This window comes from Lonchura striata, chromosome 1 (genome assembly GCF_046129695.1).
Source record: "Lonchura striata isolate bLonStr1 chromosome 1, bLonStr1.mat, whole genome shotgun sequence".
Lineage (NCBI taxonomy): Eukaryota > Metazoa > Chordata > Aves > Passeriformes > Estrildidae > Lonchura > Lonchura striata.
The window spans coordinates 69,254,366-69,267,118 of NC_134603.1; the positions used below are offsets into that span (position 1 = coordinate 69,254,366).

Here is a 12,753-nt window from a genome sequence, read left to right on the forward strand (position 1 = left end):
TTTTCTCTAGCAGCCTGCTGAAACTTCGCTCTTTTATAGAATTTGTATGTTCTTTACACCCCCAAGATTAATGGCTCTTCCAGAATCTCTGAGTAAGCTGCACTTCAGTATTAAAAATCCCTGTATATTCAATTACATTACTTAAATTTTTAATTTTAATGGTTTATACTGGGAGCATGCAAGTAACCCTCTATAAGAAGTTTGTCATTCAGAGTAGCAAGTAGTACTGAATCAACAAATAGAAAAGAGGAACTTCTCCCCAAATATTACTGAAGATATATTTGTAACATCCTAAATCTACATTACACAAAAAAGAGGAAAAAAATAATTTTGACAAATTAATGAGCTCATTATGTCTGGTTTTCTTCTTACATCCTGCAAGTCATATACTATAGAGCCAGTAGCTGTATCTCAAACAGACAGAGTTTAATAACCAAGAGACCTAAATGAAATATTCCCCTAACAGCACTGTTGTTCCTTTTCCTCTGCCTTGCTGAGCTACTTGGCATTCAGTTGCTTAGATAAGAGTACTTCAATTTCCTGCTGCTCCCCTCAGTCAGATAAGCCTTGTCTTCCACGTCAGTGGAGAAAATATTACTGTTTGGTAAAGCCAGAAGTTTAAACACAGCACTGATAGGCAGTGAGTAATGAAGAAGAGGAGGGAAAACCCCCTCACAAATAGAGCATTTCTTTCTCTCTCTTTTTTATCAGCAAATGAAGCTTGTTGTAATTTCCTGTGGGGGAATATTTTTTAAATTATTGTTATTGGTTCCTGAAGGAAATGAAACAGCATCCCTTGTCTGGGCCATCATTTGACATAAGAGTAAATATTTAACAACCATGAATAGGTTTCCTACCTTACATACCACAGGGTGATAGCTAGATAGATGTATAGATAGATGGATAGAGAGACAGATCATCTTTTCTTATTAGAGCATTTGTTAATTGTTTACAGGTGACAGGGAGGATTATGAGAAGCAAATGAGAACAGAAAATTGCAATATAGAATAATCAGACCTTGGTGTTGCCAGGTCCCTATTCCCAACTTTTCAAGGCTGGTGACTTCAGCCTTTGTTAAAACAGAAAACATGGATGAAAGCTTTCCAAAATCCTTACCCACCTGGGTTTCTTCTGATGCCCCACCTAAACATGTCAAGTAAACTAGGCCTGGCACATGGTGTATAAATATGTATTTATTGCAATTGCTTACTTTTTGGTGGTTTTTCTTTTGATTTAGATGAAACAATAATTTCTAGTGAAATAAAATACCGTGCCAAAAAAAAAAGGAAAAAAATATTTCCTAATCAGCTCTAATTTTTTGAAGGAATATGATGTGCAGATTCTGAATTACATATATAGTTTCTTGCTGTATATGAATTTTGTGTGTACTAGTTTCATATTCTTGGAGGTAGAAAGCATAGGAAATTGTTATTGGAAAATGTGGTATGAACCCCAGTGGAAGTTTCTGAGTATATGCAAATTTATTAATTTATTTAATTAAGCTCACAATAAGCTTTACTCTTTTCTATAACATATGGCTCAAGAAAGTATAATTGTAAACAAATGCTCAAAATGTTGATAATACCTCTAGCCTAACTCCACACCTAGCGTGAATTCCGCTCCCAAAATAAATGAATATTTAACTCCAGAAATTACTAAAGAAGGTGACATTAATATGAACATTATAAAGACCTAATTCAGGAATTGATTCATAGTTACACAATTTGACAAAGTCATATCATTAGCACATAGATCCTTTTCTCTTTCATAATTCTGTTTTTATTTATCCATTCTCAGTTTGCAGATTCATTTAACTTTAATCCTCACAAATGGCTCCTAGTGAATTTTGACTGCTCTGCAATGTGGTAAGTATTACAGTAAAAGGAAGCATTACTTCCTTTCTAGCAGTAGACATTTCTTTATATTTTTCAACTGAAATGAGGAGAACTGCATAGTTTTAAATCTTATAAATTATTTACAGAATTCAAACTTTCATTTAATCCAAGTTTCAAAACCACAAAATTTTGAAATAGGCCTGAGCTCTGTATTATGTTCCAAAATGAGAGAGAAGTCCCAAAAAGTCTGCAGATTTATGCTTTGTCCATTTTGGGACTGTCTAAAACATAAATAAAAAAAACCTTATTTTAAGCATATCAGTGCAATGAGCAGCATGTTAAACAGGGCTTTTTTTTTTTCTTTTTTCCTTTTCTTTTCCACAACATTTTTTTTTGTTGGATTCTTTTAAAAGCTATTCTAAAAATGTTTGAGATTTGGCTGATGAAAAGCAGCTGATTTCAAAAAAGCCTATTTATGTAATTTTGTACTGACTTTCAATTTTCCCAGATGACAGCCGAGACATTTTGATATTAAATGATGCTGAAATAGAAGCCCATAGACATACTTTCACACAAAGCAAAGTATCATGGCAGTAATAATAGCATGGGTTTGTTAAAAACATTCCATAGATGATCCTATTTTGTCCCAAATTAAATGATTACCAGCATCACAATTAATGATACTTGTTAGCAAAACAGCTCTTCAACAAGTCCAGACTATTTATCAAAATAAATAAAAACATTAATTTCATTTATAATAGAAAAAAAATTGCAAAAGAGAAAAAAGGAAGACTCCAAAACATCATCCAGAAATAGGTCACCTTATTTAGAATAGGAATAAATATAAGACAGTGATCACTCAGTTGCTTTTGGTTAGCCTTAATCTCTTTTAATTTCCCTGGCCAAGCAGACTTTTCAGGTAACATATTATGGTTTTTACTCTAATATTTTAGCTAATGAGCTAATGTAGGCATTTTAAATCTTCATTTTTAAATCTTCCATTGTGTTTTTTCCTTAGGGCAGGTTGCTTACATTTTGACTCTAATTCATCAGTAGTGGCAGCACCCCATAATGTGCTGTGTCTCTGCATGTAAGGAAGTGGGAAGATGATGAAACAAATTCCTTTGCTAGTTCCTCCCATGTTTTTCTCATCACTCAAAGACATTGTTAAAAACATAGCCACTTGCAAATTAGACAATACATTCTCTTTAATTTTTGTAGAACAATAAGGAACCATAGTCTAGTCTAGTCCCCAGTTTAATTTCTAATTAATTCTGCTTTCCCAGAAAACCCTGTGGAACTTTGTTAAAGGTATTTTACCTGGGTTTCCAGTATAACAAATTACATACAATCACACTGTGAGTTCCCATCTCAGGTGATTTGAGGTTATTCCTAGTAAAGCTTAGACTCTAGACTTAGGAAAATATTTTTCTGCATTTTGTTTCTTGTTGAGTTTTTTGGTTTTTATTTTTAGATAAGCCATTGCATAAAATGCTTGTTTTCATAGGTAGGAAGATTCCAGTAGAAAGACTCTGAAGAGACCTTGCAACGTCTCCTTACTCAAAGTAAAAGTTTCAAAATTATAGCCACGTGGGCTTCAAGTCAGCTAGGCATTTATATATAGGGGTTATTCACTTAGTACAGAATAAATGTACACTTAAACTCTGACTTGAAACCAAGTCCATTGTGCAGCTAAGACCCACGTGCAAAGTTCACCTGTCCTACCAACTCCCTGAGAAGGTGAAAAGTAATAATAAAGGATAAAGAATGGTAAGGAAAAGTACCTGTGAAGGATGCATAGTCCTTTTAGGATCCATGAAAAGTAGTAAGTATGATACTATGGTAATATGGAAAGAATTCAGTTAACACTGAACACCATTTCAGAACCAAAGTAATCTGAGTTCCGTTGATGAGCAGACTTCAAAATAAGTCAGATTCCTCAGCATTTTCCCCAATAAACATTTGCATTTCTTTTCTCTGCAAGCTGATTAAAATAATCTACCCATTAGATCTGTAATGTAATTATATAATTACTCAGTGCAATATGTGGCACTGATGTAGTTTCAGATTTGGAGACAATTTAATTATAAACCTTTTGTAAAATATTCTCAGACTTCCTGATATACAGAAAAGAGCAGTCACTTTCCTATAAAAAGGAATTTAATACAGCCAGTCCAAGAAGGGTGTATTTTCTATATTCAAATATCAGAGTCCTTTAGAGACTTTGTCTTGAAACTACAGTCAGTTTTGCCTGACTTGTTTAGTTGATACTCTGGAATATCATAAAATAGCACTAAGTGTCTTCATTTAGAGAGATTGAAAATAATAATCTTGCGAAGTCTTGGTAATTTTTACTTTTATTACCCTTTTTGGGGTTTAAGTGTTAACTTTTCATTGGGAAGGGTGTTTCAGTGTCATTGGAAGAAGGTGCTTACAGGATATACTTATCTGTAGATCATAGAACATAGAAGAGTTTGGGTTGAAAGTGAATTTAAAGCTCATCTACTTCAAATCCTACTGTCATGGGCAGGGACACCTTCCACTAGCCCATGTTGCTCAAAGTCCCATCCAGCCTAGTCTTGAAGACTGCTTGAAATGAAATTGTATTTCACTTCCCTACTCCATCTGAACAAACTTGAACAATCTACTAGAACACAAACTGAAATTAAATTTTCCTGCTGGTTCTTAATACGAGGTCTCCCTTTTATCTGTCATTAAAAATGCACAAAATAGAGGGAGGCAGTTAAAAGCTGCAGATATGCAACTCAAGTAAGTCACTTCTCACAGATTTTTATTACTTATTTCACCAGGGGTTTTGTTGTGCATTTTGTATTATAAATGCTTAATATGTGAATCTGTGCTGCTTAAGCTAGGTCTTGGTCTATTAGCATAACATCCAGCCTTAAAAAAATCCTAGTTTACCAATATAATTTGTGAAATACATATTCACAGGATCACAGATTCGTTAAGGTTGGAAGGGACTTCTGGAGATCATTTAGCCCCATGATTTTCATCTTGAGAGGAAAGAATCATACCTGATTTTTCTCTGAATGTTGGAGGGTAGAGCCCTGCTTTTTTTGATTACCAGGGTCCAAGGTGTCTCAAGCTCAGTGTTATCCCTTGTAGGTGTATGGTTCTGGAGCCACATATCTACCTCTGAGTCCCTCCACTACCACACAGCCTGTTATCTGTGTCTTGTAATGCAGCCAGCCATCTGACAGCAGGTCATCCACCTGTGCACACTGTGTGCAGGTACCAGCCTTTTCTCCAGAACTATCTGAGTAACCACGGCAAGCTGCCAGCTGTACTGACATCTCCTTCCTTACCAGTTCCACCTGAGGGGCTGCATCAGACTTCTCAGGAGCTGCCTCACTCAACACACTGGGTTTGGCTCCGAGGTGGGGACCCACCATTATGTCAGAGACCTTGAGCACTGAGCACTCTGGTGGGGACTTAGTTGAGGTGTGAACCAACTTGCAGAATGCAGCAGCACCCTTCCTGCATGCCCTGTCTATGGAAACTTCTATGTCATTTTTGTGTCTTCTGTGTAAGGTATTGCTGCAGAACAGTTGCCCTTTCCATTGTTTAATGCAGCATCTTACAGGAGACAAAATAAAGCGCCCACAAAACATCTAAAGACATTGCTTGTAACTTGGACTAGCTGCATAGAGAATGAGCTACTGAAACACAAATATACCAAAGTAATCAAACACTTCAAATAAACTACAGTAGAACAACCTAAAATTTGTTTAAAATATTTATCCTAATTAAACCTGCTTTAAATTATTGTTTTCTTCCATTTGTCCACAGGACATTTTTAGCAATGATTAGGTTATTGTTTTTATTTTATCTGAAGATCTGTCGCTATTTTTCATATACATAAGTTTACTTATTTTCAGGTATGTACTTCCTATACCTGAAGGCAAACACTTAGCTGTTTACCTTGGTACTTCCCTGACCATTAGAGAGAGGAAGGCGCTTTTTTTGTTTGAATAAGATGTTTTATGACCACAGTCTAAATGTGAATGAGAGTGGGAGTATGTACTGGCCTCTGCATTTATAGATACACACTAAAATATTGGAAATGAGACTTTTACTTAGAAATTTACAATTCTACATTTAACTATTAAGACACAGAAAAAGGGTTTGGACTTTTGTCTTTTAGAGTATTCCTGTGTTGATATAATTTTTGCTTACTTTGTGATGTATTTATAGTCATAATATAATGATGTAGGAGTCTTTCGTTTTTTGATTTATTGTTTCTTCTTCTTCTTCTGCCTCTATAAACCCCAACATTTGTGGAGGTGAGTCAGTCTTAGCAAGCAACATGAACCAGAAAAATCTTGTTATTAATCACTGGCAAAACACATTTTATTCTCTCTAAAAGGGACACTGGCTTTTGAACCTCAGTCCAGTCATGCCACCTCTAGCTGGAAATAGCAAGTTACACTTCTCAGTGTAACATTGTGCTGTAGAATGTCTGTCAGGAATTGTGTAGAGGATCCAGCTAATGGCAGGGTTGTAAAAAAGGGGAGCCTGAGTCAGAACTGTGTTCTTGTCCTTTGCAGTGGCTGTTCTTGCTACTTCCACAGCAGCATGGAGAGACAGTGGCCAGCACCCCCAGAGCCTCAGTGCGGCTCTGCACAATGTTTAGGCAGCAACAGCTCTTCCCACGCAGCTTTGTACTGCAGTAATTTCAAGACAACTTCTGTTGACTGCAAACATTAACATTGCTTCAGCTAGTCTCACATTCTGGTGTGAGTGTCTATCACCATAAAAAGATCCTCTATGTCTGTTTCTTGTCTGTTTTTAAATATGCAGTCGTGCAGTCATGCTGCCCGTTCCTGCTGAGCCTTACACTTAACTGCTTGTAAGTACAGTACTGATATGGCTGTGAAAAAGCACTGAAAATGGCACAGGCTGTGCTCAGGAAATATGCCAGTTTAAATACATTCAATTTTACTTCACTTCTTGTGGAACTTCAATCCCTTAAGTCTTTATTCTTATATTTCTCAATTTGATTTCTTTTTTTTTTTTATACAGGGTGAAAAAAAGATCAGATTTAATAGGTGCCTTTAAATTAGAACCTCTTTACCTGCAGCATCACCATCAGGAGTCTGGTAATTTTATAATGAAATGAGATTATTATTATTTTGTTTGCGCTCTGGTATTTAATGGGGAAAAAAAGGACTTAAGATGAAAATGTCAATTCTTAAGCTACCCAAGTTGTTTAGGAGGCCATTTCCATTTTCTGAACACTCTAGGGAGCTAAGCTCATTAAAGTGCAAATACATGTCTAGTGAGATTTTAATTAGTTAAAAGCAATACAAGGAAAGTAATTTCATAAAGCATTATGCATTACTACTTTTGTATTGGGATTTCCCCAGTTGCAGACTTACCACTGATTAATTGCAGGAGTGTTGAGAAAATTCTTATTATCTTTTGTCTGTTGGATAAGCATATTATAGGATGTGGTGTAACAAGTCCCTTAGCCTTTCTTCCCCAACACGTCTTTCTCCAGAATGATTTCAGGATCTGATTTGGTTTTAGAGTTTCTAAGGTCTGTGACTTTTTTTCTTAGTTATTCATGCAAGCTCTGTATCAAATTTTTCCTAAATCCACGTGAGGAGCAAACGCTCCCTGAAACTACAAAGAAGGGGTGAACTGTGTTTGCTGTCTGTGCCTTGCTTTTAATTTATAGCTTTCTGGGACATTATGCTATAGCCCTCACGCTCTTACACTGGCTGTAGGGAAAGGCAATAAGAGCAGACTATCTGTTTTGTACAAAATGCTCATAAAAGCTCTTCACAAAATGCTCTCAAAGAACTTACAAATTTCAGGCTCTGTACAAAGCTCCTTAATGGATTAGTGCTGGTCTTTGCACATACCTAGCAACTGTAATGTTGTATTTGCCCTCCTGAAGCCCATTTTTACACATCTGGTTATTAACTGAGTAGTTGTGAAGAAAGTTATAGAAGTGCAGAGCCTACATGTGGTGAAAGTTCCCTTATAACTTTCTGAGGAGAGTGGATCATCTGTAGAAGGTCTTAGCATATACTCAACCTCATCATTTTCCTGGAATTGCTGGTGTTGATCTGTGTTCAGAAATGTATCCTGTTATGGCTATGAACTCACTGACATTTAAATTAATACCATGCAGAATTCCACAATTCACTAAAAAGCCCTAGGAAAAATGGATTCATGTGCCTTAATCCTGAACTGGCATAAACCTTGAATTTTATTCCTTTCCTCCATTTCCAAGAAATGCAGTCATAGAACGGTGCAGTAAACAGGAACATGAAGTAATTCTGGAGCTGTTGTTCACCCTCTAAAGGCTTGAATTGTTAAGAAAAAAATATATGCTTTTTTTTTGCCTTTTCTAATGGAATATACATGTTACAGAAAATACACTTAAGGCACTAGCTTTTACATAATATACATTAAAAATATTTCAGGTGAAAAAATTCCATCCTTAACTAAAATGAAAATATCTTATTGGGACAACTGATAGTGCTGATACAAGAACTTTTGGTCTTACCTGGGTTAAATAACCTGAAGAAATCCAAACCTTTCTTAAAAACAGATAATTTCAGTAAGACCACCTAGTTGACCTGAAAACTTTATCACTCAGTTGGAGAAAGAGGTTTTTAGTCTTTATATTGCCTTCAGAAGTGGGATAGCATGTTATGTGATCTAATATAATGATTTCAAGGAGATTAGCCAATTACTAGCAGTCTAGGAACGCAATTTTTTTCTATGCTCCATTCCCATGTGATATCAATTTTCTAAGGAGTTGGACAACACTTTTAAAATGCAAATGACTCTGGTTAAACTTCCAACCCACACTTCCTCCTTCAATAAACACAGTCAAATCTGCTACTCAAAGGTGCTGCAGTCCTCATTGACCCCTGTGTGATTTATGGGACATCAGTACTCCTGAAAATACAACTTGTCAAATGGCGGATCTAGAATTCTCAGTATTTACAGGTCTGAGAATTCCTATCCTGGTTTACTAAGTAAATTAAGTGTTATTTCTGAATTCACTCATCTCTCACTCAAGAATTTAAATGAGCATAAAAATATCTCTATCCGAGAGCAATTACTTTTAATAACCATATGGCAATTATATGTGTCCCCAAGGGGAGAGTCTTTATTTTGTCATTAATTATAATTTTATGTGATTTGCATCACCACACCAGGAAGATTATACTAGCTTGCCTGGCAACCCAGGATATAGGTCAAATCCTCATGGCAGTGTTAGAAGAGTGCAGCTTTATACTCTATTGTGAAGACCATATACACTCCCACAATGCAATTCCTCCTGGTTAAATACAGATGTAGGACTAAGGCTTGTAATCAAGGAATCAAGCACTAATCATTGATTACATTCTGCTTCACAGCTTGTGAAAGGCGTTGTTGTGGATCATTAGACATAGCCCCTTACAGGAGCGTAGGATTATTTATCTGTCACCAGTTGCTTTACTCTCTTTGCTACCAGTCTTGCAGCTATCAAACAGAAATGGCTGCTACAATGCAGAAGAATATGAATGTTATCCATTTTCCTCGTTAACAAGCAGAGACAACCACATTCATTTCTAGAAGACCAGGAAAAGGTTAATGATTTTTGGTTGTTTTGTGGATTTGGGTTTTTTTACCATCTGGAAATCAACATAGTGACAGGTTAAAGAACCTAATGGCCTTCTGTTACAGGGAAAGAAGGACCATGTTTTTTCCTATGTTTTGGTTGCAAATGAGAGAACATTGGCAGGAGAACATGTAACATAGAAAAAAGTTGTCTTTTGTTTCCTAGAAAACATAAAGGCTGAAAATTATGTAAATGGCATATATGGGTCAAATTCAGAAACTACAGTTCAGTCTTCCAATTAACAATTCCAAGAACATTTAGCATTTTCCCAAGGAATCAAAGTACATGCTCTCCTGTCAAGCTTATACTCCAATGCAGAGAAATTAAGCAGAATAAGGAAGCTAAGCAGATGCTTCCTAAGGAAGTGCTTTAAATATTACGTCAGTTTAATTTCTGTTACTAACTTACAGCAAGTAACTGACTGTGTTCAAGTTTATTTTACTGTGAAATCAGTTGAATTCCTTGATTCAAAGAAAATGTAGGTGAATCCTGACACTGTGGGCTTATATAAAGGGCAGCTAATAATGCCCTCTGATTGCCTTCTGGACTGCTTTGTGGCTTAGTCCATCTGAGTAACGGGCTTTCACACCATCAAAAGAAAAACCATAAAAATCTGCAGAATACTATTCTTCAAGCAGGAGCAGGTCAAATTCTGAGTAATTTTTTCCAGTCACTTACTAGACATCCTGAAGAATTAGCAACAAATATATGTATGAGTATAAAAGGTATTTAGAAGTGGATTATCTTAAAGAGTGTTACTAGTTCACTAGGATAAAGGCAATGACATTTCATGGCAGAGAATGAGTTATGAAGTGAGTCTGGGGATTCTGCAAACTATTTAAACCAAAATTAATACTAGTTATTTTATTTACTGCTTGTTTTCCCTACAGGAAGAAAATAAACATAATATTTGATCTGTCATCTCCATAGTATCTGCAGTATAACAGAAAGGAAAACAGTGTTTCTTCTCTAAACTGCTTGTTAGTGGCAGATTTTGACTAGCTAATGAACGAAGGTTATTACAAGCACCTTCATTTAACATGCTGCTAAGTACCCAGCTAGACATTTAGTGGTCCTGTTGACACTGATGATGCTGAAGCTTTTAGCAGATGTAAAGGATAGCTTTGATACAGTTTTTTCAATAACATTAGAATGATTGAAGTCTTTGGCTGTTGTGATGATGACGCAGTGTGAACATGTTTTCTTTAATTTCCAGGTCTTGTAACAGATTATCGGGTAAGTACAGTATCAATATAATAATTAATACTACGTACTGGTATTTTTAGGACTTCATTTTCCTAAACATTTCCTTTACTATCATAAACTTCCAAACTTTATATTTCTTTACAAGAAGGATGCAGCTTGCTAAATTTTTTAACATTCCTCTCACAGAAATTTGGGATTGTTTTGTTTTTTGAAAAAAAGAAACTGTTTAAAGGCAGAAATTGTCTTGCATGTTCAATATCTTTAGATTTAGGCAGTACAAAGAAATTTTCTAAAGTTGTGGGTTTGGTGTTTTTTTTTCTTTAACATAGTGAGTAACACAATTTAAAAAAAATTAAAAGCATCTCTATTTTAATCTTTTACCATGGAAACACTGTTGTTTTGAAATGGAAAACGTGCCTGTCTTCGTAGATGCTAGCCCCACAACTTTAAACGAGCCAATGTACATCAGTTTCTCAGATACTTGTTTTTCTAAAGCCTTTGAGGAGAATTCAGCACACAAAAAGAAAATTTGATTTGCCTCGTGACCCTTCCATTCTGACTCCAACCTCCTCTGCCAATTTTAATTTGAAAGTTTTGAGTATTAAATGGTGTTAATAAACAGGGATTAATAAACCAGGTATAGATATTTATTCTATTATTTCATCCACCTCCAGCAACTGCCCATGGGATGTGGGATGTGGTTCACTTCAAAACCATGGACGAGCATATTTTCTGCTGTGTCACTGCAGTGGTAACCTCTGACACGGGCTCTTCTCTCTGTGTTGCAGCACTGGCAAATCCCCCTGGGCAGGAGGTTCCGCTCCCTGAAGCTCTGGTTCGTGCTGAGGATGTACGGGGTCAAGGGGCTGCAGGAGCACATCCGCAAGGTGACTGGGAATTGCCTTCTTGGTTACCCTGTGGTGAGATGGCGAGGGACAATGAGCTGGCTGCCTGTCTGCTCTCCATGATTTCTGTGCACATCAGAAAGCACAGGAAACAGTTTTAAGGGTGCTGCTCATTTGCCCCATGTAAGGTCAGCATTTTGTGTCATGGCCAGATCAAAGGTGCCATTCATTTTGTGCTCATCTTTAGAAATTTGGAATTTCTACAGTATGGTACCACAGTTCTTTCTCACGTCAAGACAGAGCACATCCATGGTTTTATTGTGGAAACACATGGATATTTATTACTTCTTTATTTCATTAATGTGCATGAATTGATAGGATGTTTAGATAATGATTAAGGGATACAGTAAGTTATTTGTCATGTCTGTTTCTGCTGTTGCTTTTTTTCCTGTCTAAAATATATTTTTGTTAAAAAAGAATGTGTACAATTTACAGTCTGTTGATACTGTTATAAGTACTAAGTTTATCCTTGATGAAAAAAGGAGGGCTTTTTAATCACTAAAATACAGATGTGGCACCTGTCTAAATTATCATTATACTTCCTCTGTAGCAGTAAAGTCAAATTCAAGCACACCTTTCCAATTTTATGGAGTTCAGGGAAACTTCTAGTGAGGGGAGACCCATGACTTGGCTCTAAATATTTACAAAAATATCAGTTAGCTAAGGGCCTAGCCTAGCATACCAAATTCCTTGCAGACGCACATTCCTTTCAGTTTTGTACTAAACAGAAGAATTCCTAAGAAAACCTATGGAAGACTCATATCAATTCCATGCCTGTTTTTCAGGCTGGTTTCCACAGTTCAATATTTACATTCAAAAAATTCCAAAATTCCCTCTTTCCCTTTCTCCCACATATCTCCCTGACTGTCCTGCCAAAAGCTCCTTGTCTTCATAGAATCATAGCTGAGAACCAAGCTTTGATATTTTCTGTGACAATTCAGTTCAGGAAGTCTAAGCAAATTAATCTTTGCTTAAAGATACTGACTGCAAAGTAAAACCCTTGTATGTTTCCTCATTTGTAAAGGTAATTCAGACAGCTAAGATTTACAAGGGTTTGTTGAAATGAGTGTGTTTGGTTTACATTTCTTCATATAGATATAAAAATAAGTTATGAAAAGACAAGAGGGATATTTTTTCTAACTCTATGCATCTCCAAATTGGA

The 12,753-nt window shown here is 36.1% G+C and overlaps 1 protein-coding gene across 4 annotated transcripts in view; it reads left to right on the forward strand.

Annotated features, from left to right (window-relative positions):
• The window catches only part of DDC (dopa decarboxylase), a 90,993-nt gene that overhangs the window by 65,570 nt on the left and 12,670 nt on the right, over positions 1-12,753 (forward strand). For all 4 annotated transcript variants that reach the window (XM_021546915.2, XM_021546913.2, XM_021546914.1 and 1 more), the window contains exons 9-12: positions 1,798-1,865; positions 6,879-6,955; positions 10,697-10,716; positions 11,475-11,573. In XM_021546915.2, coding sequence (XP_021402590.1) covers positions 1,798-1,865; positions 6,879-6,955; positions 10,697-10,716; positions 11,475-11,573 — 264 coding nt within the window. The remainder of the gene's footprint in view (positions 1-1,797; positions 1,866-6,878; positions 6,956-10,696; positions 10,717-11,474; positions 11,574-12,753) is intronic.